Source organism: Callionymus lyra, chromosome 10 (assembly GCF_982586985.1).
Source record: "Callionymus lyra chromosome 10, fCalLyr1.hap1.1, whole genome shotgun sequence".
Taxonomy (NCBI): Eukaryota; Metazoa; Chordata; class Actinopteri; order Syngnathiformes; family Callionymidae; genus Callionymus; species Callionymus lyra.
Window position 1 is genome coordinate 27,453,135 of NC_141827.1, and position 27,081 is coordinate 27,480,215.

The following is a 27,081-nucleotide window of genomic DNA, read 5'->3' on the forward strand; positions in this document are numbered from 1 at the left end:
TTAGATTAGACGATGTGTAATCTAGGTATTGATAGTTTAATGTCACTGTATGTACACTGTTTAGATTTGACACTTAAAGTGATATTTCACCCAAAATTTAAACTTCTGTTGGGATTATTTGCTGCGTAATCTGCTCTTTATGGAGTTATAGACAAAAAATGTATATTTCAATGAACCGACTGGAGCTTAGTTGTCTTCGTCCTCATCTTTGTCTCGTGTGTAATGTTCCTTACATAAGTATATTCTAAGATTGTTTCTAGCAGAAGCTCCAAAGTGTCTACAATTAAAACATTATGCAGAGTGAGTGTGCATGCTACACAATTTCAGCTAATGGCTCTTCCACTAAAAACAAACCTAAAATTCCTTATGTCGAGGTTTCAGTATAAGAGGGATGTTTTAGACGAGCATTTCAGTTCAGTTCAGTTTATTTAAAAGGACAATGTGCACATATGGAGGTATTCCAATGTTTTATGAAGATGAAGATGAAGCTGCTGTACTGCAAAAGCATATTTTGCAAAACAAAACACTACATTGAGATTCTTAAATCTTTTCACAAATTGCTTCTTCTACTGCACAACTACCACTAGCTTGCTTTTATTTTATCGCGATAATGACTATAGACAATCTTTAGCATTTGAAATGATCTTTGCAAATTGATTATGTTGTGCATGTAATCTTGTTGCATAATGTTGAGAAATTGTTTGAGATTAGGTTGAGCAAGAATGTAAGTGGGAATTTTGCAGGCATGATGTGTGTAAAGCGGATAAGTTGTGTACGTCACTTTCTGTGGTCTTTAAGCTTCATGCAAAGTACAGTACTGGCGACAGAACACAGCTTTGGTATATCCTGAGTTTTGTTTTTGTTTTGTATTGGCTTGATTTTTGTCTTGGCTTGACATGGTTTGCCTAAGAAAGCTGTATGTGCTTTGTTGATCCAGTTTTTAATATCCTGAGTGGCCCTCCATCATGATGGATGACACTTCCATGGCAAGTAAAGTGATCTGTATTCTCCAAGATCTGCTCCTCAATTTTACATTTGTTGGTGTATTAAAGGTTATAGCGTTAAAGTTTGTCCGTCTTTTCTTGCAGATGCGTGTACATATGTGATAAATGGGCTATCTTGTCCACAAAGTCATGTTAGATTGGTCCACCAAATCCCTCTTAACTTGTCTTGTTCTACTCATGTCTCAATCTAAAGGTGCTGTTATCTTGCATCCTTGGTGTACTCCCGATTCTACCAGGAGGCTGGTATTCTTTGTTCCTACTGTGTGTGAAAAGCTGTTATAGAATTATTGTATTGAGTATGTGGGAGGAGATGCCATAACATCACATAATCTTCCAGCGATTATCGAGATGGATGCTGTCAAAAGTCTTTGAAAGAGAATCAAGGTGATGTGAAGCCGTGGTTGCCATTCACTGCACTGCTCAGTGACACATCCATTTGCCTTCCTAAAAAACCGCTTGTTCCTTTCTTGCTGTTTCGTCAACAGCTGCTGTAATTCCATGTCAGCAAGTGCATCTTTCTTTGGGACTTTAACTATCTTTCCTTCTGTCCAATCAGTTGGTATTTTTACCCTCTGTCCAGATGTTGTTATACAGTAGAATGGGGATGTTGTTTAAAGAGTTCTTTATTTAGGTTGTCAACCACCAGAGATTGAATAGCTTGGATGATTTCCGTTTTTCTTGGTGGGTTTGTACTGTTGTCTAGGTCTTCTGAAGATTCATGTATCACTAATGAGTGTTTTGGGGGAACTCTTTATAGGATCTCTTTGAAGTGTTCAGTTCAGTGATCTTCTCGCTCTTTTACCAGGTTAAGTAGTTGTCCTTGTTTATCTCTGTGATGCTCAGTTTTTGAAAATATTCGTCCTTACATAAGGTTGGTTATTTGAAGACTGTTACTTGTCGGTTATAATATTCTGCGGCTACGCTTCAAGTTCCTCTAGGTTGGCTTTCAAATCCCTCCAAAATCACCTTTCCACCTGTTTTTTTGTACTGGACTTTTAGTACTTACCTGATCCTGGATGATATTGTGTTTCTTCCATGTTTATTATAAATCCATTCCTTGTGTTCCTATTGCCTATATATCCAATAATTGTCTTGCTGGTATCTTTGTAGGTTTTTAACAATATATCCTCAATTTTTGTTAATGTCAACCTCATCGTTATTTGTTGTTATAGAGAGCTTTTCACGATTGTGGATTTCTTCTTAATGGATGGATCCTTCAATCTTCAGACATCATATCATGAAGAACCTTTAGGTGTCGGTCCACTACTTTTCAACTTGAGTTTAAAGTCAACTATTGCGTGGCGGTGGTCTCTCAGTGAGCTTCTCCATTTACCATTGATCCATCTGGTTCTAGTCTTTCCTATTTGGATAACTGAAAGGTTGTTATTTCGTCATTGGCTTCTGATCTCCATTACTCTATTGTTTATGGGTTTCCATTCTTGAGTGGTTGCAACCCCTTCACGTTTTTTATCCAGAGAATAGGACTATTTTCCAGCACTTGTTTTGAGTGACCCTGAATCTGTCCATCTCACTTTGCTTATCCCAATGATATTAAGGTTATAGCGTCTCATTTCGGTGGTGACTTGTGCGACCCTTACAGCAACAAACAAACTATTTTTTTGTTTGGTTTTGGTGTTCAGTGCCATCTCTCTTTGTTTATTTTTTGTAAAAACAAATGCCTGATAAGCCATCTTTTACTACTAATTTTTGCCACAACTGTCTACTAGGTTAGGTAGAACTTTTGATCCCTCAGGAGGTCTCCTTTGGGAAATTGTTTTAAATACTACAATACTACAAATCTCCTTATTGACCTCCATTACCCTTTTATGTGTACATTTAAAAAGAGGAATACAAAAAAATACATTAAAATATCTCTTAAATACCCTCAAAAACTTTTATACCAAAAGTACAGCATATTTTTTTAGTACTGTAAGACATAATGTCATATATATATATATATTTTTCTCAGTTTTTAGGTTTCTATTTTTCAGTCAGGACTTGTACAGTTAAACTTTCTAGCTTTTATTTTAATTGAGCTGAGCTGAACCCAACACAACTGCTTTACGGCAGTGGTTTGGAAGCGGCAGTTGCATTAGTTTCCATAATAGCTGAATACTGACAGTATCTTTTGAAGCTTCTTGGAGGATTAAACGGGAAACTCATTTCGTGGACAAATGTACAGGCAGACCGTGGCATGGCCTGGGGGACTTGGACACTGATTCAATTACACATTTATAACAATAGGGGCAGCACTAATAAGGGCATTTTGTGTACCAATTTTTCATCACATTTGATGTAAAGTTGTGTTTTTAAAGGATCCAGGACTTTAGTCAAGTGAGCACTCCAACATCACTGAGGCCTCATTATAGACTCTGGCTGAGTCCTGCACTGAGGTTCATGCCATCTTTCCCTGTGACATTCTGCATGATAGCTAGGGGACGAGCTTGGCAGGTGCATTACTGTGGCTCAAGTAATTGGGCTACTGGGGACATTTTTGAGGAACCAAAGTCAGTGCTGGAAGGCAGACGAGTCAGTAATGAGAAGCACAGGAGCCTGATATGTTTTTATACACGACGCACCATCAACAGCTTCCGGTAAGCAAAACATTTGGTGTATCTTCTGAAACGTCTTTATTTTTTCCTCTGTAGCTGATCTTACTATACGGCCCTCGGGAGCTGTCACAGACCAATTAGCCAGAAAATATTTCAGAGAAAAAAAAAAAACTAAAGGTGATGGCCACCATAAAATTGCCCTACAGGACAAAGCGCTATAGGGATCTGTGGCTCTCAGCTAATTGCTACTGACTCTTAAAGTGAAACCACCCAACAGACGCAGCAGTGTAACAGCAACATGGTTTCTTATGGGACATATACTACAAGTTTAAGGAACCAGTCCAGCAAGAAAAACCCTTAATTGTACCAAAAATGGAGATTTGAAATCATCAAAACAAGAGCAGCACGGTGAGGATACAGCAGCATGTTGTAAACATGGATTCCTCCTATAATCATTTAAAAGAGTTTTATGACAAGGTTGACAAAAACATTTATTTGCAAACTTGCCCTCCCACACACACACTGAAAAATGAAATGAACGAATCACTGCTAGTGTGGACTGAATGGACAGAAATTCTGCCCGATGTAAACCTGGTTCTTTAGGGTTCAAATTTGAATTTCTGGTTCATGAACATGAAGTTATTTAAGTATTCTATTCTACTTTAATGTAAGAGTCACTTATTTTATTTTATTTTGTGTATTCCACAACAGCACAATTCCTGTCTGACAATAAATGTTAAATAGTTTCAGATATGAATGAATGAAGACGATGAAATCTGTTGTTCAAGTAGTTCACCTATAAAGGGGACTTTCCAAACATTTTTCACATTATTATTTGACTAAGTTATCGTACACTTCACAGAACATCTTTTCTGATGCTGTGAACATATTCCTAAAATAAGCACTTTTTTCTAATACATTGTAAGATGATAAAAGTGGAGCTTAGAGTGTGTATAGAAGAAAAATGGTCGATTGTGTGTCTTGCAGTGTACGATTGTTTAAAACATGACCGTTTTCTTGAAACTGAGGTAAAGATGAGATTCAAATAAATGAATAGATGTCATTTCTTTTGGGAAACCCTGTGTCATATGACTACGCTTTAACAGGACAAGAAATAAGAAGAGGTAAAACTGCTGTGAGAAAAGAGAGAGAAAGTGTAAGTAGAGGGTTGAAGAAAGAGCCAGTGAGTGATTGAAGTGCCAACGCTGAGCGAGTTCTGCTCTCCTGCTCATTAAGACAGTAATTCAAGCAGCGGATTAGAGAGAGGGAGCGACGTGTGCGGCGGCTCCACCGGCCACGGATGATGAATCGCTGTTAGGGGCCATAAAACCTCCGCCAACGCTACAAATGTGCAAGATCTGCAGCAGAGGATCCACTCTGTGATCAAGCAAAGTGACCACCAGGTGAGCAGGGGTGTTTTAGGATTACAGGTGACACTGTCCTTGGAGGAAAATACTGATGACGGCAGTTTTGTATAACCGTGCTTCTCTAGCATGGCTGACCTGAAAACTGCCGACAATTAAAGTTAAAAAAGAAGCTCTTATGTAAGTTGGAGATATTTATGCAATAACCAGCTCTTTTAAAGTTTCGAAAAATAACGCAAGGTTTTAGAAAAAGTCCCAAAATGATCGTGAAATTTGTCTGCTGAAGGAAAGTGTGGATTAATTGCTACTTATCCTGTCATTGTTGTTGAGTTCAAGTGTTTTCTGAAAGCACAAATTCAAGTATTTCTTTCCGATTCTCCTGCTGTGTCAAGCACGAATTACTGAAGACAATTTCTGTTGTGTTATTAAAAAGCTTCTACAATCTACATCCTCATGACAATTAATCTTTTTTTTTTTTTTTCCAAAAAGTGTCTGACTTGTTTTCTCTGAATCTTGCCCTTCCCACTTTTTTATTTCAGTGTTATCATCAAAGGCAAAGTTGAGTCGAACTTTAATTTCGGCACATAAACTATTGATATACAGAGCTTATTTAATTTAGTTAAGAAATTTAATTGAATATACTTTTGTGCTCTGTAAGTAATTGACCTATTTTTTCCCCCTTTTTCTTTTACAACACAACATCTGAGACACTTTATTATTTACATTTTAATTCAGGCTCATGTCCGGAGGAACTGGAGATTTTAATTGGGGAAAAAAATTAGATAAAAACCTTTTTTAAAACACTGTTTCATGGTTCAATACACCCTTTTCATGGAGTGATCCAAAGGAAAGTTCAGAACCTGATTAGAACCTCGGGTGCTGTTAGAGTTCCCCAAGGTTGAGATCAGGCCTTTTGAAGTTCAAATCCATGCTCAATATTACTTAGGATAATCACATTTTTCCCACTAAAATTTAGTATAACTAGTTACAATGAATGTTTCAGTGATTATGCAGCGGAGTGTCAAAAGTTTTAAACTAAACCAAGCTAGAAAATACCTGAAAATACCTCAAACCAAGTCAAAGTAGCTCATTAAAAAAATGACGATAGAGATTATTTAGACGTAACCAAGTTCTTTCAGCTACTTCCTGTTGTCATCCTTTGTGGTTTGATGAAAGAAATCGACCTATTTGAACGTGATATGGTTCATTAAAAAAAAGCAACTTCGCATTAAGTTTGACTGTCATTGATCCTGGTGGACGATTGCGAATGGAAAACCTCTGAGAATATTCCAGAACCATCTTCTCTATGAGGACTCCATGCATCACAAAAAACAAACATATTGGTTCACAGTTTAGTTGTGTTTAGTTATATACCAAGTGCCAGTTATCTGAAGTTAATGTTGAGTTGGTTTCTTGTTTTTCGGAGAGTTTCTGCTGGATAACTGTACTTTTACGTCACACAATATTATAAACCTTGTTTCATGGTTTTATTAATAGCTTCTACCTTATTGTGGGGTGTATATAGAGTGTGATGGCATGGATGGATAAATTATTTATCATTATTTTTTATCCAAACTAAAGATCTTCCTTCAACACCTCACGAGTTTGACGTCTTAATTTGATCAATTCATTTGATAGCTGTTCGTAAAGCAAGAGAACTTCTTGGACTTTGTCTATCATGCTTGTATTCAAACAGGAAATCTGAATTCCTACTTTATAATTTCCAGTCTCTCGAGGATCATCAGAGTGGATCTATATGATTTTATTCGCCCTCAAGTTCATTTCGGGCTGAGACTAGAATATTGGAGCCTCTCGAAAACTTGGCCACTTTATCACTGTCTCAGTAGCCTGCTTCTTTTTTTATTGCTCTTATTAGTTATTGCGTTGTTGCCATGGGAACAGACTTATTTTAAAACCCGCTTTCATCAGGCCCATTATTAGGAAACAAAGCCTTGATTGATTCTCGCGATCATTTGGATATACAAGTGGGGGAAACTGTTGCTGTGAACACTGCTGCTACGCACTAACCGGAAAATGATGCGACAGCTTCTTCTTCTACTAATATTTAACCATGGTTGTAGCCAGATGTAGGTACACTATCGCCAACACCTGCTGGCAGCAACTATTTTATGTTGAACATTTGGACAAAAATATTTCACATATTGCTTAATCTCCACAGTCTGAGACGTGCTAGTACTCGTCCATGATCAACAAAATAACAATAATCCCTTAAAAATTGAATTTACATTGAGCAGAAACTCTGTGTTCTTTTCATTTCCACAGAGAACAAAATTAGAAAAGAGAAATTTGTCTTTAAAATGTTTGTTCTTATCCATCAATCTCCCTTTATTGTCCTTTTTTAAACAACAGTAAAAAGTGGCTTAAATGTTTCTGGAAAATCTATGAAAGTGCAATAAGCGTTTTCTTGAGTCAAAGAACGACATCTATAGATACAGCTTCAAATACCTGGGTGTTCACCTCAACAATAAACTGAACTGGTCCACACACATCAACGCCGTGTATAAGAAGGGCCGAAGTCGCCTCCACCTCCTGGGGAGACTGAGGTCCTTCGGAGTGTGCAGACCACTTTTAAGGACCTTTTATGACTCTGTGGTAGCCTCTGCTATACACTACGCTGTGGTCTGCTGGGGAGCAGGCAGCACGGACCGGGACAGGAAGAGACTGAACAGGCTGGTCACGAGGGCCGGCTCTGTCCTGGGCCGCTCGCTGGACTCGGTGGAGGAGGTGGGAGAGAGGAGGACACTCTCCAGACTATCCTCCATTTGGGACAACACTCTCCACCCACTGCACCTGACCGTGGAGGAGCTGGCCAGCTCCTTCAGTGGCAGGCTCAGGCACCCCCAGTGTAGGACGGAGCGTTATAGAAGGTCCTTCATCCCAACTGGTGTCAGGATATTTAACTCTCCGTAGTGTGTTTTTCTTCTCGTGTGTTTTATTTTATTTTTTATTTTTTGTTCTTATTTTTATTTTATTTTATTCTATTGTATTTTGTTAATAGTGTTACATTTCTAATTTTGTAAATAATTTGTATATTTTTAAGATCGTTTTTATTTTATTTTGTATTATCTCTTTTATTATTTCTTTTTTCCTTGCACTTTATTTTTTTCAACTGTGCTGTTGTAAAAGTGTGTTTCCCCTCTGGGGATGAATAAAGATTTTCTATTCTATTCTATTCTAATGGAAAAAGTGGTTCTAATGTTATTTTTCCTTCACAACTACGATGTGTGAACACTTCAGTAGTTAGCTGGAAGTTTGAAATAGATCAGTCCACAGCATGAAAACAAGTAACTAGACCAAAACTCAACAGGGTGAAGCAACAACTTTCTAGTTTTCAGGTCACGCTCGAGTCACAATCTTTGCATCTTTGACTTCTTTGTTTCCGCGTAGCCAGGATAAACAGACTTTGGACTTTCCGAGGTGTCAGATCTCAAACACTGCTGGGATCTGCTTTTGTACAGCCGGGGTTGAAGGAGAACGTCGATTCCCGAACATCACAGCGAGTCAGTCAGAAGTGGCAGGTCGTAAATATTGAATGGGACACTCTCCCTCAGGTTTGTGTTGCTGGTGAGGAAAGATGACTTCGGGCGACGAGGGGAACTGGGGTTGATCTCGGAATTCGGGGTGAAATTCACGTTCGCAGGATTTCAGTGTTTTGGTCTACAAAACCATGATTTGCTGAAGGTTTTTAAAACGTTAATTCCACTATTGGAATAGATTAAATGTTGTTTACCATAACCACACCCACTCTGCTGTGATTGGCCAGAGATCAAGGTTTGTCACCACGTGTCATCAATCCTGGAATTCTCCACTTCCAAAGGACTTGTTTTATAAACAAAGCGAGCGTGATTATAGCTGGCTCGAGGAGGAGTGAAGCCATTATTACCACAATGCTCTCGTAACCTCTAGTTCGCCCAGATTTCAGACGGGGAAGAACTTTTTGAAACATGTGAGTGAGTCAGGAGAGTGGTTTTTCACATTTGTTGATCTTTAATTTGGCTCATTAAAGGTAAGGTAGGACTTTATTTGTGGAACACTTAAAATAAATGCTTTGACTAGAAAGTAATAAGTAGTAAAGTTGAAAACAACATTTTTGCAAAACTATTTATTCTTACAAACCTTTGAAAGCTACTGATCATTTGTTTATTTGTATTTTTATTTAGTTATCTAAGAATGTATACAACAATCTGATTACTGTAATAATCCATTCCATTTTCAGAAGAATACTTGAAAACTAAAATATTCTATAGCTACAGCATGAGAGTTGCATTACATTTTTTAAATGTCATTATACATTTAAAAACATTTTAAAAAAATATTAATTTATTTCATTTCAAAATGCTACTCACCTAGCATTTTCATTAAAAATTCAATTTTTTATTAAATACATTTTCACCATTTTTATTTTTCTACTATTCAAACCATCAAACTGTAACTGTAGTTTTTTTTAATATGGTATTTGTTAAAGCTTTCTCTGGTCTCAATTTCTGACTTGATAAAAACAAAAAAAAAGGAAAAAAGATTCTTGAGAATGTACTGGAAGGTCACGGACAGTCCTTGACATGTGTGTGTGCATGTGTGTGTATGTGTGTGTGAGTGTGTGAGATCAAACTCTTTCAACTCATCTCTGATCTCAGCAGGGAGTCGAGGGCCTGCATGTGACACCGAGCTTTCTTTCCTCTTACTTTCTGTCTGCGGAGTTCTGCCGAGTCCCAGACTGCATTTGTCTCGGGTTTGAAGGAGCTCTTCCCCAAAACCCCCAAGAAAGAGAACTCTGAGCTTGAACAGGCGAGACCCGCTGTCCATATTTTTCTGCTCCTCGTCCTCTACTTTAACTACTGTTTCAGCTTTGATTGTATAATGTTCTTAATCCTACACACTCATCAAGAAATCCAATAAACTCATTGATACCCAACATTTTATACATTTTCAGCAGATAAAAAATAATGTTTGACTTTGAAATATTAAACTTTAATATTAACAGTGAATCTAAAACAGCAACACAAAGGGAAGTGATTAGTGCTTTTGGAGTGTTTTGAAGTTAAATCTCTTCATATTATAATAAAGTTTAATATTTGATTCACAAAATGGCTGTTTTAAGTAACATTTTTGGTCCGTCCTACTATTTTACAGCCGTCCATCATGGATGATGACCACCATCATGTCATCCTCTGAACATTGTCATCAGCGAACAGAAAAGCAGATGGAGCACGAATGCTCCTCCTATGATGCAACACTAATAGACTCAGGGATTCATTCAATCCTTGTACAATTAGGCTTTTTAATTCTAATTTTCGGGGCAGGAGTGGAGCGAAAAGATGATTCTATTCCATCCATCAGTCAGTCAGTCCGTCCGTCCTTCCGTCCATCCATCCATCCATCCATCCGTCCGTCCGTCCGTCAGTCCCTCCGTCCCTCCGTCCATCCGTCCATCCATCCATCCATCCATCCATCCATCCATCCATCCATCACCCGCTAAAGTGACCAGCAGGGGTTACGTCCAGTCGAAAATTGTTCGGGCTAGAGGTCAAGGATCTATTTAAGACAAAACACCTGGATTGCCCTTTAAACAAGATGTTTGAAAATATATTTTAAACTCTAAATATCTTATCCTGTTTTACACTCGGGTTTTGCTAGACAGAAACCTATTCTTCATAATAAAAGTAGAAAATAAATGGTGACAAGTCTTATGGGACTCGACCTGCTTCTGACTCGCTTGTTTGCGACTAAAACATTTTAATGAAGTTTCTTGTACGAGTTGAATTTCCCCTAACATATTAACTGTTGCTATAGTAACAAACATCTTTGAGTAGGTCATAGGTTTAGTTATTTGCAGTAGAGTCGGATGGGAGGGGGGGGGGGGCAGCTCTGAGAGGCAGTTCTGATTGGATCATCAGTGACTCTGGCTTCTGCCAAAAAAAAAAAAAAAAGCCAGAATCATTGCGGGGGGGATTTGATGTGCGAGGAAGATAGGGAACATGAAAGTGTTGGCTGCATAACCTTGCTGCTGAGGTTACACAGCCCCTCGGAGGGCACGCTAAATGCAAATGACAAGCAGGAGAGCAATCTTTTGCTCCGACACTGCAGCCACGCTCTATTACCAAGCTGATGCAAGGTTTGGCTAAAACCCCCGAAGGCAAAAATGGACACCAAACGATTGCATTAGCATGAGGATTATGTAAACCAGACTCCATGAATAAACAAGTGAGGTTGTGCTGCTTTTGCACTCAAGGCTAATTAGCTTTTGTGTCACCAAACTGGTAAAGTCCGTGACAGGAATCACAGCAGGGTGCCAGCCCTTGGATTTGTAAGTGTGTCGCAGGATTAGTCGGTCCAAACTGGTCTTCGCAGGACAGGGCTGTTCAACTCAACTTCTTTTCAAAATAATCTGTTATTTTTAGAGTTATAAACCAAAAAGAATTTCATTTTAATGTAGCGACTGAAGCTCCGTTATCTTCGTCTTCATCTTCGTCCAAAAACATTGCTTTCACCCAACTGTCTTCACTGGAAGCACTCGCGATATTTACCAAGAATACTTCCTGTCTGTGTATAATTTTTGCATCGCAGTTTATGCTAAAAAAAAAACTAAAATATAGCTCTTTTTAAGTGTTTTTGGAACAATTTCTCACATTGAGGTTTCAATACAAGAGGGACGTTACAGACGAGCAGTATTGATGTATGCAGATGTTTTTAACTGTCTATTTGGATGAAGATGAAGACAAAGACAACTGAGCTCTAGTCACTACATTAAAATGATACACAATTTTCAAAATAATTTGGCAACCAACAACATTGTCTCCTTATGTCATTCCACTTGTTGATGGTGCAGACATCTTGACACGAAAGTCATGATGGGAATACTTTGGGTATTTGTTTTGAGTAGATATTTTTCCGTATATTTGTTGTTAAATATTTTTTGCGTCACTTTTATGTCGTTCTGAGAGTGCAATGATGTACTGTTTGAATGGTTTCTTGGCTCACCTAAAAAAAGATTTAACATATAGCAAACTACAACTTTATTGGCTTTTGATAAAGCATTCTGTATTTTGATTTGTCCAAAACAAAAACAATATAGTATGTCGACAAAAAACAACATACTATAAACAAAGTGAACATTTTGTAAGGGAACAAACACACACAAACACAAGCACCCACACACACACACACATATATATAAGACTTTTGCTTTGAACTTTTTTTTCTTGCATTTTGGATGGATCGTTGCTGGATCTACCCGATACCTGGATCGGTTTGGTGTATCCCTACATATTTACTCACAACATTTTAGACAGATTTCGTTGGGTTTTCATTGTTTTAGCGCTTCTCATGTACCTTTTTAAATCACCGGCAGTGGTCTTGAATAAAACATAAACAACATCCATCCCTGTCTATCTTTGTGTACTGTGAGCCACTTGACTGAAAGATCATTTCTCGCCAGGTAATTTTAAATAAAAGCTCTTGAAGCTCTTGAAGCTCAGAACTCGTGGATTCGATCATCATCGTGAAACAACTCTGGAATCACCTGAAGGCATCTGTTCATATTGTTGAAACATTATTCTCACAGAGTATTTTAACGCGTGGACTCGATTTAAAAACCATAAGATATCCAGAGAGCTTTTTTTTTAGGTGTGTAGCATATTTTTGTGTTCTGTGTTCACTTCATTGCTCGCCTGTTTCCTCCCCGGGCTGGTTCTGTTCTATGATTCTGTATGACATTCAAGTCAGACTCATTTTGGGTTGTAAATCGCTGTATTTGGAATGTAAGTGACTGTTTACGCTCTGCCACTGCGGCTGATTGGTGGCCTGGGGTTTCGCTTCCAAGACTGGCCTGTTCGCTACATGACCTTGGAACGATATGGCGTGTGAAGGGATGAGTTTTGCGGCACAATCATGAATGGCAGTTTGAAAAAATCAAAAGACAGGAGCGGCAAGAGCGATCTTTCTTTGTTGAACAACCAAGAATACGTTTTTGAATCATTGAGAGTAATGTTCAAAGGAGGCGAAGAGGAGAGTGCAGGCAGGTTTTAACAAGTGAAGACAACTGTCAGGAATCAGCAAGAGTCAACGTTGCGAGACTTCCCATGGTTGTATGATGAGAGGGGGAATTGAAACATACTGATGTTCTACTAAAGAGGCACCAGGACATCTGTAACCTTCGCCTTCCCTCCTCAGGCACCACACGGCTTCCACGAGACGGCGAGGTTCCCGGCGTGGATTACAACTTCATCAGTATTGGAGACTTCAGAATCCTAGAAGAAAGTGGGCTGCTGCTGGAGAGCGGAACGTATGACGGTGAGCAACACGCACTCTTACCTTTATCTCAGCGACAATGTGAGAAATGGGTAGTTCAGAGCAGGCGACAGGAAGTGTTACGGGCAAGGATGTAAGGGTTATTATTAATGGATTCATGTGCATTTTTCTCATAATTATTCTTCAACTTTCGCATTTTGTGGAAAAATAAGGGAATGTTCCAGGTTCAAACAGTACTTTTAGGAGACTAAAGAGTGTGAGCAAAAGTGTGGTTGCTGTTGTTTGTTGCTGCTGGTGGTGGGTCTTATGTCAGTGGAGAGTCAGATTGGTAGCTTGTCAAGGCAGTGTCGTGGATCTAATGTAATGTTGAAGCAGACAGAGAGTTAGGTCTGAGTCCTTTCAGCTCAGTGAGTTTGATTCTATCTCATTTTAAGTAAGTAAGTAAACGTTATTTGTAAATTGTATTATATTTATGTCCTTTTCTTAAACATCTCCATGAAATCTGGGCTTTGGTTAATGTGCCAAGACTTGTTGGCGAAGTTCAGAGATTTCTACATAGTTTGTTTCTTCAGATGTGATAAGTTATCTATTGGAGAAAAGACCATGCTGCTGTAAACATTTTTTTTAGGAGTTACAAACATTAATGAATATCCATATGACGGGCACAAACGACGCCTACTTGTCTTCCTCCTTCTTGTCCTAAAAGACACATTAAATCAATCAAAATACCTCCATACCCCTCGTCTGTAATGTAAATTAATCTTGTATTGAACATGAGATATTGTTTAGAAAAACATTAAACAAGTCTATATTTTAAGCTTGTTTGTAGCAGAAGCTTAAAGGCTAACGTGCTACACTATACTACACAATGACGCACAAGCTCCCAGTGTCTACTGTCTGAACTATTTCTTAAACGGGATGGTACATTATAGGTTTCCATAACAAGGTTTTCCTCTAAAAACATTTTCCTCCCATAGTCTCAAGTATACAGAGGTTCATTGATGCCTCTATAATCTCCATTTTTGTCAGGTGTGTAGTTTACACGTGCCCTCTGACTCCGTCAAACTCATCTCCCGAATCCATCATCCGTAAAGTGGACGATGTAAACGAGTCTCCGTGACCTGCTGGTTGGTTTAGTGCAGAACGTACTTGTTGACCTTTCCCTTACGTGGCTGTTCAACTCTCAACAAATAAAAATATGTGTGTATTTGTACGAGTGTGAAATGTAATCAAGCTGGCTGGTTGGAGCACCGTTTCAATGACCCACCGGCTCAGCGGCAAGGTGTTGTTGTCACATAGACGTATGTGTGCGGCCAAAGAGCCAAATACATTTTTATATAATTAATATAAAATACTGTCACTCGTTCTAATAATGTCACCTTGTGTGTGACATTATTTACTATAGCATGGGAGGCAGTTATCCACTCACGTGTTTGTATAGTCAGAGAAAATATAAGACAGACGTGTAAAGGGTTTGTTTTTACTTAATATGTGATAAAGTTTTACATATTTTGGTGCCCCCATAGAATACTGTAACTATTCATTTTTTTACTTTTTTTTATTTGATTCAAATATTTCCAGAAAAAAAAATCTACTAATTCTGATTTATTTGTAATTCAAGAAGCAAGAAATAGGTTTGAAAAATGTAACTCCCCTGTCAACACAACGACTCCAAAGATCGACAGGTTTCTTGTGACGTAGAAGTGTAAAACTTAAGAAAATACAAAGAAGAAGAAATATATGTTAACATCGCCCACAAACATAACCGAATACCAGCGCACTGCTAACACAAATGATCTTCGAGGACCTTCTGATAAAATAAATCTATGAACACAAACGATGAATAAAGTTTAAACTTACCCACGATGCTGTCTGTCCGGCGATCAATTACCTGTTAAGGCGGTCTGCATCTAAGGGTCGCGGTGAGGGACAGCTCTCAGAGTAAACAAAACTCAAAACATTCCTCGACAAAAAAGTATGAACTTGACAGTTGGGATTAGCTAGAGATATGTTCTTTGAGTAAATCTTTACAATCCTTGTGTCGATCTTTATTGTCTGTTTTCCTCCCATACATTCTCTAAACCAGGGGTCCCCAAGTCTCAAAAACCCCATAAATAGGAAGGCATTATAATGCGTTCTCATTTCCTTGTCACATGTACAATACTTGAAGGAAAAACAATATAATGAAAAGAATATTTGAAAATGTTTAATATCCTTTTAAACTTTACATGTTTAACATTCAAAACATTATTATGTGTATTTTCATTTAATTACATCCACCCTCCAACAAAAAATTATACCATTTTGGAAATGATTTTGCGGCCCACTTGCAATACCTTCGCGGCCCACTAGGGTTGGGAATCACTGCTCTAAATGAACAGAGAAACATTTTTTTGTAATACCGTACAAAAAAATTGGTGAGTAGAAAATGAGTTTGAATTTTGGATGAACTATCACTTTAAGATGTGTTTCATTATCACAGTCTGAGGAACACGCGAGCAGCTGCCGGCACTTGAGGACGACCTGGTGTAAACCAATGAACCTGCTGCTCTGACCGGCTGCACAGTCACACATCAGAAGGCCCCACTTGTGTTCTTACTCTCCAGTCATGCTTTATTCATGCGATAAACCAACCTCGTCCTCCTCGAACCTTGCTGGCTCATCAAGCCCTGAACAAACTTCCATCAGTCACAGAGTGGTGGTTATGAAAGAAACCCTCCTGATGAGGTGCAGAAGTAAAGAGCATTTTTAACGCCTAAATACACAGAAGAACATAAAACCCTAGAAGACCTTCTGTGCCCAACCTTGTTTTTTTTTAACATTGAGAATGATTAAAGCTCACACTTCCTTCTGTACCAATCAGACATATTCTTAAAATAACATCGGGAGGGCCGACCCCCAGGGTCACATGATCAAGATGGCAAGACGGTCTTTGTTCCTTTTATTATTGTGAATTATGATTTAATCCAAAGTGAAAAGCTCACTGAGGATGGAGTAAAAGCTTCTGGTGAGCGTGCGAGTGTGTCTTTCCACTCTCGCCCGTGTAGAAGTTGACTCTGGAATTGAAGTGCAATCATCTAAAAAATTAGAGATTAAATTCAAGCTGCTGCTAAATAACACTCCGGGAGAAAAGAGCAAAGCCATTTTCGGCAGTTTTTCACCCATTCGGAAAATAGCAGAGTGGAAAAAGTGTCTTCACGTGTATTTAAAAGAAACAAACACTTCTGTTAGTCCTTCATGCGCCGAACATCATAATTCATAATTCAAGAAATATTCATTGGTACATTGTCAAAATGATTATGATGGAGTCTTACATATTGTTATGTAACGCTCGCCTGTTCAAACTTTTATAAAGACACTGTTTCTTTAAACGACATCAGTGTCACCAACAATTCAAGATATGATTCGACAATGCATTAAAAGTTTAGTTTAACTGAATCTTATATCTGTTAGACGCCATTCTGTGTATGACAAATTCTTTAAATACTAAAGCAAATAACAAACTACTGTACGTGGGTTTAATCCAGGTACTCCGGTTTCCTCCCACAGTCCAAAAACATACAGAGGTTAATTTGTAAATTGGAAAATTTGACCATAGGTATGAGTGTGTGTGTTTATGATGTCCCCCGCCTCTCGCCCCAAGTAGCTGGGATAGTCTCCAGCCTCACCGTGACCTCCATAATAGTATGAGCAGCAGAAAATAAATGAATTAAATATCTATGTTAATAACAAACTGTTTAAACATGAAAATATATTAAATATATAACATGCTTTATGTCTCAAATAGAGTAAATATTTTCTGTTAAGTGTCTTTATTTTATCTCCTGTAAGAAGAAAGACACCTGTGTGACAAAAAAGGGAAATATTTGGGAGGAATATTAATAAAAAAATTAATATTATAAAACGTATGGCTTTGAAACAAAAAATCCCATTCAAATCAAGATAAAAAAAAACTGTGATGTTGAAGCAGTTACACTTGAGTCAAAACTTGAACTGAGAAAATATTTTCTAAAAACTTAGGATAGTTTAGTTGCAGCTGCGGACTGTTTCTGGGGCGTCACACAATTGTCATTGGAATAAATTGAGCACTTTAACAACAGTGAGAAACTGAAGAGGATCCAAAACTGTGCCTCGCTTTCACTTATCATTGCAGAGCAAGAACTTCTCAGCTCTGACAAATGTTGGTGACTAAAAAAAAAGAAAAGCGACAACGGGGCATGTATAATTGCTGCCTGTGCCACTTTCTTCTTTCCCAAAAAATATCCCCTTCAGTCCACCGTGGAGAAGTGTGTTGATCTCAGAAGCAACTCTTAAGAAGAGCTGGAAGTAATCGGATCGGGGGAATGGGATTTGGTCCATTTAGCTGTGCTTGAAGTGCAGCCCATTTTTTTCTGTAAAGAGAGAAATAACAAGGTCAGGTTTTCTTCTGGTGCAGGTCAGAATGGTGACAATCTCTCTGTGGAAGCTCAGGAATTACCTTCGCTTTGGTGGATATACACACAAAACCAGAACCATACAAAGAATTCTCTTTTATTTTGCTGTGTAGAAATTGTCAGTAAGTTTGTTGGAGATATTTACGATGTCAGGTCGTCTAGTTGAGCTTCATATTTTCAGCTCAGTCTAGTTGCATCTAGGGTTGTCAGAAAATCTTGATACGTTTGAATGTCAACATGTTTTTTTTAAATGATACCGTATCAATATTCAACAGCATCAGTACAGAATCGATCGTTATATTATGATTTTATTTAAATTGCTAGATGGCAGCAGTCGTTACGGTTTTGAAGCTAAAAAGTAACAAAGAAATCCAGTTAGACTGAGGACGATAAGATACAGTTCACTCCATAAGCTTTAAAGGCTGATGTTTGGACGTATTTTGTCTTTCAATTCTATTATTTTCACCAAAAGAGAATGAAACAATCAAAAGGTGTCACTGAAGTCGATGGAAATTGTTGCTAAATATATCGTATCATGAGCTGAACATATCGGATCGAATTATAGCATAACAGCACCGTATTGATTTAATATTTCTTTAATCATATATCTTGATCATAGTACTTATTTTTTTATATTTTTATTATTATTTTGTTTTATTAATATTTTTAGTTATATTTACAATTAACATGTAACTATTCATTTATGCATTTATTTTCACTTTTTGTGTTTCAATTAAATACTTCAAATTTTCCCTAGCTAAAGGAAAAATCAAATTCTGCGGGATCCCGGCGATGACTGAGGACCAGAGGATACAGTTGACTCCAACAGCTCTTTAAGCTGATGTTTGAAATATTTTGGTTTCAAAACAAATGAAAGCAGTTACGACTTCGTCAAGAGTCATGTGGTCTGTAAATTCTGCAACACCAGAGTCAAGTACTCGACAATACTACACATATATCCTTGTTCCTCGCAATATATGGTATCGATGCCTCTGTATCATGATTATATTATCGTATCGCCAGATTCTTTCCAATTCGCAACCCATGTTCTATCCAGTGATCAAGTGAAAACTCGCTTTTTTTTTATAGTACATACTATAAAGAGAATAATCTGTATTTTTATTGCCAGGATGTTAAACAGTCTGCTTGTAAAATGTTGCAACCACTTTTTACACGGCACTGGAGAATTGTTTGAATTGTTGCTGTGGGGCGTCACATTTAAAATGCAGGAAAGAACAAAAGAACATTTTTCTACCTTATAAAAGAATGAAAAGTTTTGTGATCCATCCACTGCTGTCGTTTTCGTGTAGTCTATCCAAAGTTGACCAACAGATTTAGAGAACATTTATATTTGATTGTTGAAGACTCACTTCCTGGCAGATTGCAGACGCCATCTTGTCTTTTAACCCTTGTGTTATCTCTGGGTCAATGTGACCCGAAGGCTTGAAAACAAATGTGTTATCAGTATTCCTGATGTTATCTCTGGGTCAATGTGACCCGAATGCTTGAAAACAGCCTTGAGACAAGAGTGGTTTCCAGATGATGAAGCTAAAAAAAATACGTACTTTCATTCATGGATCATTCCTGAGTATTCAAAGTAATTACTAAAATCTGCAAAAAAGTATTTTAATAAAAAACAACATTTATCCAGTAAATATTTCTTGAATAAAAGTTGTCTCATTGTTCCAGGCAAGACAAACTATCTGGTCTTGCCAGACTTTTTTTTTTCCACAGATACGTCCTCGAATCAATCATACATATTTTTTTTATCTCAAACATCCATTTTCTAGATGATTTTTCCAACCACTCATATATTCTTAAGATGATTATTCATCCTCAGTCTCCAGTGCTCTGCAGTCAATTCATCACGTCTAACAAATATCCACTGACACGGCACTTTTCACATTTACATCCACAATCCGCCGCCACACATTCATGATTCGTGTTTAAAGGTAATTAATCACACGTCGGATGAATATCGCCGGGGCCTGGATATGCCGGCAGACCTCCTGAGTGCTCGCTATTATCCCGCCGCCCTTGTTACTGAAGCCATCGCTGACAAAATTCCACGGCGGTTGGTAAACACAGATTCCACTCCCGCGATATCAACCCCCTCCGTTTCCTCTCAGTGAGATGAGTGGAGCCGCATTAGCTCGGTGAATGAAAAATTAAAAAATATAAGTCACCATAAAAGTCGGCTGAAACGTCTCTCGACAGCTTTCCCCCGCTTTTACGCCGAGCTATAAAAAGATCAGCGGATGATAAACGAGTGTTTGTGAAGCACATCTAAAGGTTTGTAACACTCACACTCAGCTGCGTCCAAATGGAATCAAGTTTATGGAGGCTAATTAAATCGCTGAAAATCCCCTTTTCCCAGCAGTGTCTCCCCCTGTTCCTTTAATTCCTCCAATTAAAAATCAGGATTTTGTCGAGCATTTTATAATTATTCCTGGAGAAATGGGGTAAACATTTGACCTCGCAAACCGGGCAGACGCGCTTTCTTGTCGTCTTTGACAGCGTTCATTGAAAAAGTGGAAACAGCCGACACGTTATTTATAATGCAAAGGGAGGTTGAATAATTACAGATTCAGCATCTCCATTGAGCGTCCCGCTCTGCTCGCCAATCCGTGCGGTGATGGATTACCCCAAGCCAAATGAGGAAATAATTTTAAAAAAAGGTTTGCATTCTCCCGCCGCCGCTTTTCGGAATATCTAGAGTTTTTTTTTTTTTTTTTTCTTCATTAGAAGGCAGCACGCTGAGAGATAATTGCTGTATTCAATGATCAGTGTAATTGGTTGCGAGCAAAGTGACGTGAGTTTAATGTTACATGAATCTTGTCGGCCCTGAGGAGCCGTTATCTCAGGAAAACAGTGAGGTGCGGGAGATGGGAGGGAGTCGAGCTCTGGAATTTGTAAGTCAACCTTCGCTGCTCGAGTGCAACTTTTTTTTCCAGAATTTCCACAAGAGTGGCGTGAAGCAGGAGGGGAAGAATCAGCTTCATTTCTTTCAAGGAACACACGGCAACTAAAATGAAAATCCCTTGCAGGTGGTGACTTCTGGGTTTTGTAACGGGCGGTGACAAACTGTAACGCATGACCAATCACAGTAGTGTGGGCGTGGTTATCGTAAACAAGATTTTAGCTCAAGGAAAACCGATTGTTGGCAGTGGGCGGTGCTTAAGCACATTTTCTAATGTCAATATTTAAAAGAAAATAAAGTTTTGTACAAACATACACATACTGATGAGTACAACAATCCAAGATCTATTTAAGACACACTTAAATCAACACATTTCACCATTTTTCTGGATCTAAACTCGCCCCGTCTTTATTGCTTGAAGGTAACTTTTACGGGACGCCGAAGCCACCGGCTGAGCCGAACCTGGTGCAGCCGGACCTGGTGGATCAGGTGCTGTTCGACGAGGACTTCAGCGGCGAGGTCCCCAGGAAACGCACCACCTCCGTCAGTAAGATGGACAGAAAGGACAGTGCAGTGCCGGAAGAGGAAGACGACGACGAGAGGCCGCCACTAGTTAACGGTTTACCTGGTGAGTCCAAATCAGTCTGTAATTTTGACATTAGTGATAAATACAGTAGTTTGGAAGAACCTTTTTTCGGTTTACAGTCACCAAGTTCTTTGAATATTTGAAAACACAAGTTATTCTTTCCAAATTATGTAAAAGATATAAAGCTACCCAATATTTTTTGGAGATCTTTTTTATTTCCCTTTAACTTCCATAACTTTTCCTTTATTCTGTTTTTAGGAAAATATCTTGGAATTAAATAATGCATTTATTATTTTTTTCTGCAAACCATAATGTAAAGCATCACAAAAAAGAATAATATTTTGTAATATTTACCTCTGTCAATAACTCTAATTCTCATATACATTTTTTTTATACATATAATCTTTTTTTTGTTAAATATATAGACTGCACATGTCAACCTTCCTGTAGTAATTTCATTTTTTAAATTCCATTCATTTACTTAAAAAGCATGAAAATTCAAGCAGTTATTTTCCTGAATTTAATTTGAATCAATTGTAATCGATTTTATTGAAATTAATTGAATTATAAGAGCCATAGTGTCATATCATAACAAAGTTATCTCAAGACACTTTACAGTTAAACTTAGAGTGAATCACAGTGTGAACATGATGAGTAAAAACTGAAGAATTTCCATAATTGTCTCTTTTATTCAATCGTAAAGATGATAATAACATTTAAAAAACATATATCACAGTGCTTGCGGCGGCTCCTTGCTGTGCAACATTAAAAATAACCAAAATAATCAAAATAGGAAGAGCACCAATGACATAATTTATGAGCACAACTCATCACCCCTCAAAGGAAACCTTCTGCCTTCAGATCTCACCGAGAAAAAAGCTCCAAAAATGGGTAAGTGGGTCACATTTTGCATATAAAATGCATTAAACCCAAAGCGAGTGTTGTGAAGCTGCATTAAAACTAAATAACGTTCAAGCAGATGACTGAATGAAATATTCCTTTTTGGGATTCCGCCGCAGCATTTGCTCAGCTGTACAAAGAGTTTAGTCAAATCCAGGGTCTGTTTGCTGAACCACGCTGTCACATTGAAATCAAATACAAAACACTGCCCAGAAATCCAGCAGTTTCTTTTTATGGAGCTGAAAACTAGACCCGAACGACCGTTCGGTTTATAGCCTGCGGTGGTGGCAGTCTTCTCTGACCGGCCATAGATGGACAGTCCTGGTGGTTACGGGAAAAGAGGTTAATGGAAAATGTGAGCCTCAAGTATCTCAACCCTTAACGGCACCTTCACCTCCTGACCAGCACGTCTTAATGTTTCCTCCACAACATGTCCACTTGTGCTGTGAAGTAGGTTAAGACCCTTCTGTGAACCGATGCTTCTTTAAAGCTTCGCCTTTGATACTGGTTCACAGAGTCTCTGCCTTGAAGGAGGCACATGTTTGAACATGTTTTAGCTGCCACAACATTAGTTTGACATCTAGACCGCAAAGTAGAAGTGTTATAAAAAAATATTATATGGCGATGTATCATGATATTCTTGCCCATTATATTGTTTCAATGTTTGACGGTACTGTATCGATTGTTTTAAAAACATGTAAAATAATAATAACTTTTTTTTTTCATTTTTGTCCAACTATAGTTATTTTATGTTGAAAATTAAATAAAGTTTTTGTAAAATAACATAATTAGATTTTACAATTTATTTATAGCATGTCAATTTTTGTGTATCTATTAAAATTCCCATCGCTAGAGCAGTCGATATGTCCTCTGCAGCCTTAAGAACATTAAAAACTCTGCAAGATCCGGGCGATAACTGAGGGCAAGAGGATACGGTTAAGACAAAATAAACGAAAGCAAAGTCATGTTGTTTTTAAATTCTGCAACACCAGAGTCAAGTACAATACTACAAATATATATTCTTGTTCCTACAGTATTGCTGCAATATATCGTATTTTTGCCCCTGTCTTGTGATTCATATTTTATCCCCAGATTCTTCCCAATACACAATACTCTCGTACTTTGAGTCGGTGTTACAGTTTTTTTCAGATACTTTTTCTAAACTCAGACAAGCACCTACAAAACACAACTGTCCAAATACTAAAGATCTTTTTCCTCAAACACATATTTTGTGTAAATATATAATAACTCTTTATTTCCAAATCCAACACATATTTCGTTTGTGCACACTAACTGATTAAAAATGTAATTATACTGTTAAAAATAAAACTTGTTTTCACTTCACAAGGTACAAGAAGTCAATTAAAGTACTGACTATTGTTGACATTACAAAAACAGCATAGAATATTCAAAAAACATGCAAACCATCATTTTTAAACTTGCAATGTTCACAAACAACAAATCTGTTATTTTTTTCTTCCTTTACTGCTTACTATATGAGGTAAAGTAGAAACATTTTTGCAATATGTTAGAACAGAAGTGTTACTTACAGTGAATAAAATATCCAAGAAAAACACAAGTGCTTTTTGAGCAAAACAAAAAAAACAGGCAAAAAATATTGTATATATTCTCTGTGATCCTCAGGGTTTCATCAAACTGTTGAGATATATATATTTTTTTAACTGATATCATCGCAGAAGCAGAGGTGTCAATGTTGTATTTAAGGTTTTTAATGTTGTTTTTTTTCCTATTGTGGGATGTTGTGCGTTAACATTCTTAAATTACACAAAACGATCCATCATTTTGTCGGGTGTTAAAGCTTGTCTTTTAAAAAAAAATGTAATCATCATGGAAATGTGTTCATTGAGTGCAAATTGTGTGTGAAAACGACATGAAATGTGTGAATGGTTTTGCCACAAAAAATCGATGCTTATTGTGTCTGGACTGTTGCAAATCTAACAAACGGTACATGACGTCAGTCACCGCATTAAAATGAATACAAGTTTTGCCTATAACCTTAAAAAGGAACAGATTACTCTGAAAATAATCCCAACTTTCAAGTCGACATAAGAGCGAGTTAAAAAAAAATGAATGAAGTTTGAATTTTGGGTGAACCATCACTTGAGGCAGTCGATGGAAATCTTTTCCTACGATAAACTGTCCAACACCCGCCGCTCCACTCCGGCTAATCTCTTTCAGCATGCCAGGCTCTGTGACTTCGCGGGCGACTGCCCACCTTCTCATGCGGATGTCCTCCTTTCCCCTTTTTCCCAATTGTTCTCTCTCTTCTTTTTACCAGACAACCCATAATGGTCGATTACCCCCTCCTGTGAGCAGTCGGCTAGAATCTGCAAGATAAAAAATGGATGGCCTAGATGCGAAATCTTACCTTATTTACGATACCAATGTGTGGCACAGCCTGGTGAGATAGTGGTTAGCGCTGCAGCCTGACAGCAAATCGGTTCCAGGTTGACATCCAGTGTGTGAGTAACTGTGTTTGGTGATATACTGCAGTCCTGAGTCTCCAGCAGAATTCATGAATGAATAAATAAAAATAATTTTTATCTGCATATTTTTGTTGTAGCTTCCACTCAAATAGTTTGAAAGTACATTCTTACTATGGTGGGTAAAGGAAACTTTATGTGGCTTACTGACATGGCCGGAAGTAAATTCATAATTCTACAGATTGGGTGAAAATAAGTTTACATTGAAGATGTTGTTTTAATTGTGAGGAAGGTGTGTTTTTTTGTTACAAATCCTGAACATCTGCCTTACATTAAAGATGTCCCTGGTAACGACTAACTAAGCAATATTTTAGTGACAGCTGATGAGCTCTTGATATAGTGTCTTCATTTTGAAAGACCACTAGATATCAATCTCTTTCTGCTGTTTGTTTGACTTTCTTAAGAGTTCTCTCAAGAGACGTTATGTCATCATGTTTGCAGTTATGCTCATTTTGCAATGCCATAGTGGGAAAAATAAACTAATATTTTGATTTGGAAAGAAACCTAGCCATCACATGATCAACTATGACAAAGATAGATCAAGGTTTACCGACTTTAGGTAGTCCGAAAGACAGAGATTGCAGATACAAGCAGCTGAAGTTTTCTACGCATGATCCCTGGACTCTACCTTAGAATGAGGTGCTCAGTCTAGAAGCAATCTACTCTTACACGTCAAGAGAAGCCAGTTGAGGTGGCTCAGGTACCAGTTAAAGATGTCTCCTGGTAACCTGGGCACGTCCTACTGGGAAAAATCCCAGACTGGAGTTGGGAGAGGTATCTTGGGTTAAGAAAAAGGCATCTATATACTGATAAAAGTGCTGTTCTTCTCTTAAATTTCACAATAAAACAATCCAAATTGGACGCTTGACTACAGTAGTCACAGCAAACAAGATTTCATCAAAACTAAGTGTTTTCAGTGGGTGCAACTTAAGCATATTTTCTAATTTATATATTTCAATTAAAGGTTTTTCTAAACTGACACATACTAATGAGTACAATAGAGGTCCAAGATCAATTTCAGACAAACATTCTGGAACGTCAACTCTAATCAAGACATGTTGCTTCTCTGTTAGCTAAACCTTGTTATTGAAGAATCCCTGTTGTGGTCCGCACAGAAACCACCTCAGGCCAGGATTGGCCCTCTAAGGATCCTTGTTTCTGGCATTGAATTTGTAGGGAAAGAAAGCATTGTGTGTTTATGCAAATGGAAAAACACAGGCCTTTGGCTAAGAGTCGTACTACATCGCATCCATGGAAAAAGAGTACGAGTGACGCCGCTGTCGCCTACAGCACTGGAGGTGAGCCTGACAGCTCCATTCTCTTTCTCCAGAACACAAAACGGCGGCAGACTGGAGGAAAGCGGTGCCAAGCTACACCCAGTCCAGCAGTGCGATGGACTTCCGTACATGGAGCTCGCTGCCTCGCGACGACAGCCTGGAGCCGCTGCCCCTGAACTGGGAGATGGCCTACACGGAGACCGGCATGGTCTACTTCATTGAGTAAGTGCAAACACATGACGCACACAAGGTTACGGTTGCTCACAGACGAGGAACTCATTATAGATAACATCTCACTCTCTCGCTGTGTTTTGGAAAGCAAACGACTTCAGTGGCGAGTTGTTAATCGAAAAAGGATTTTCATCACTATACAATACATATATCCCTCTTTCCAAGGACCCTCTACATATCCTGCTACACTTGAATTCAAGTACTGTGAAGAGTCTACTGCTCCGTCCACGATGATGCAATGATTTAACGTGACCTGAATCGCAGCCATGCTCTTTACTTTCGCTCTTTTAACTTGTAGATTATTCGGCATTAACTGATTCTGGTGTTTACTCAGTGTAAATAACAGCAGTATCATCACATTTGTCAGTGCCAGAGGCTAATGATTCACGATCATGTTTTATTTGTTCGAGTTAAATAACAGTTTTTTTTTTTTTTTACCTTGAGTTTTAAAGTAAGACTTAGTGGATCGCCAAAATTTAATGGATTTAATGCAGAACATGCCTTGAAGATCTTTTCATGCTAACGTGCGTCATTCAAAGCATTTTCATGTAAGAGATAATAATGGTCAAAAACCTTTCAACTGAGTAAATTAAGACACAGGGTGGATACAAGCAATGAGGACTGTACCATGGATTTTTTGCAAATTAGTAAAGACACTATTTACAAATTAAGATGGGTTTTAAAGAAACAATAGGTAAGATTGAAGGTACTAGGTTCTCAGTATATTTTGTTTATAAAACAAGATAGATGCATTTCATGTGAAAAGAACCGTCTCCTACCCACTGCTGTTAAGTAGTTTGGTGGTCAAATGGATCACAGACTCTCTGGACGGGTCAACCAGGCAGAATAAAGAGCATTGTTAAAATAAAATCCATAGAGTTTAACTATATGATTTTTCAAAACGGAACGGTCACCACATAAAATAAGTGAAAATATAACGTCAAATTGTTACGTAGTGCCTCCTTTATATGTAGAGTATAATATTTATTTTACTATAATGTTAAAAAACCCTGTCAAAGAAATCAAACTGAACTCACCCATG

At 38.0% G+C, this 27,081-nt stretch overlaps 1 protein-coding gene across 2 annotated transcripts in view; it reads left to right on the top strand.

Annotated features, from left to right (window-relative positions):
- magi3b (membrane associated guanylate kinase, WW and PDZ domain containing 3b) overlaps positions 1–27,081 on the top strand; it is a 169,279-nt gene that overhangs the window by 107,062 nt on the left and 35,136 nt on the right. For both annotated transcript variants that reach the window (XM_087800331.1, XM_087800332.1), the window contains exons 3-5: positions 13,111–13,230; positions 20,963–21,169; positions 25,862–26,030. In XM_087800331.1, the coding sequence (XP_087656457.1) occupies positions 13,111–13,230; positions 20,963–21,169; positions 25,862–26,030 (496 nt within the window). The remainder of the gene's footprint in view (positions 1–13,110; positions 13,231–20,962; positions 21,170–25,861; positions 26,031–27,081) is intronic.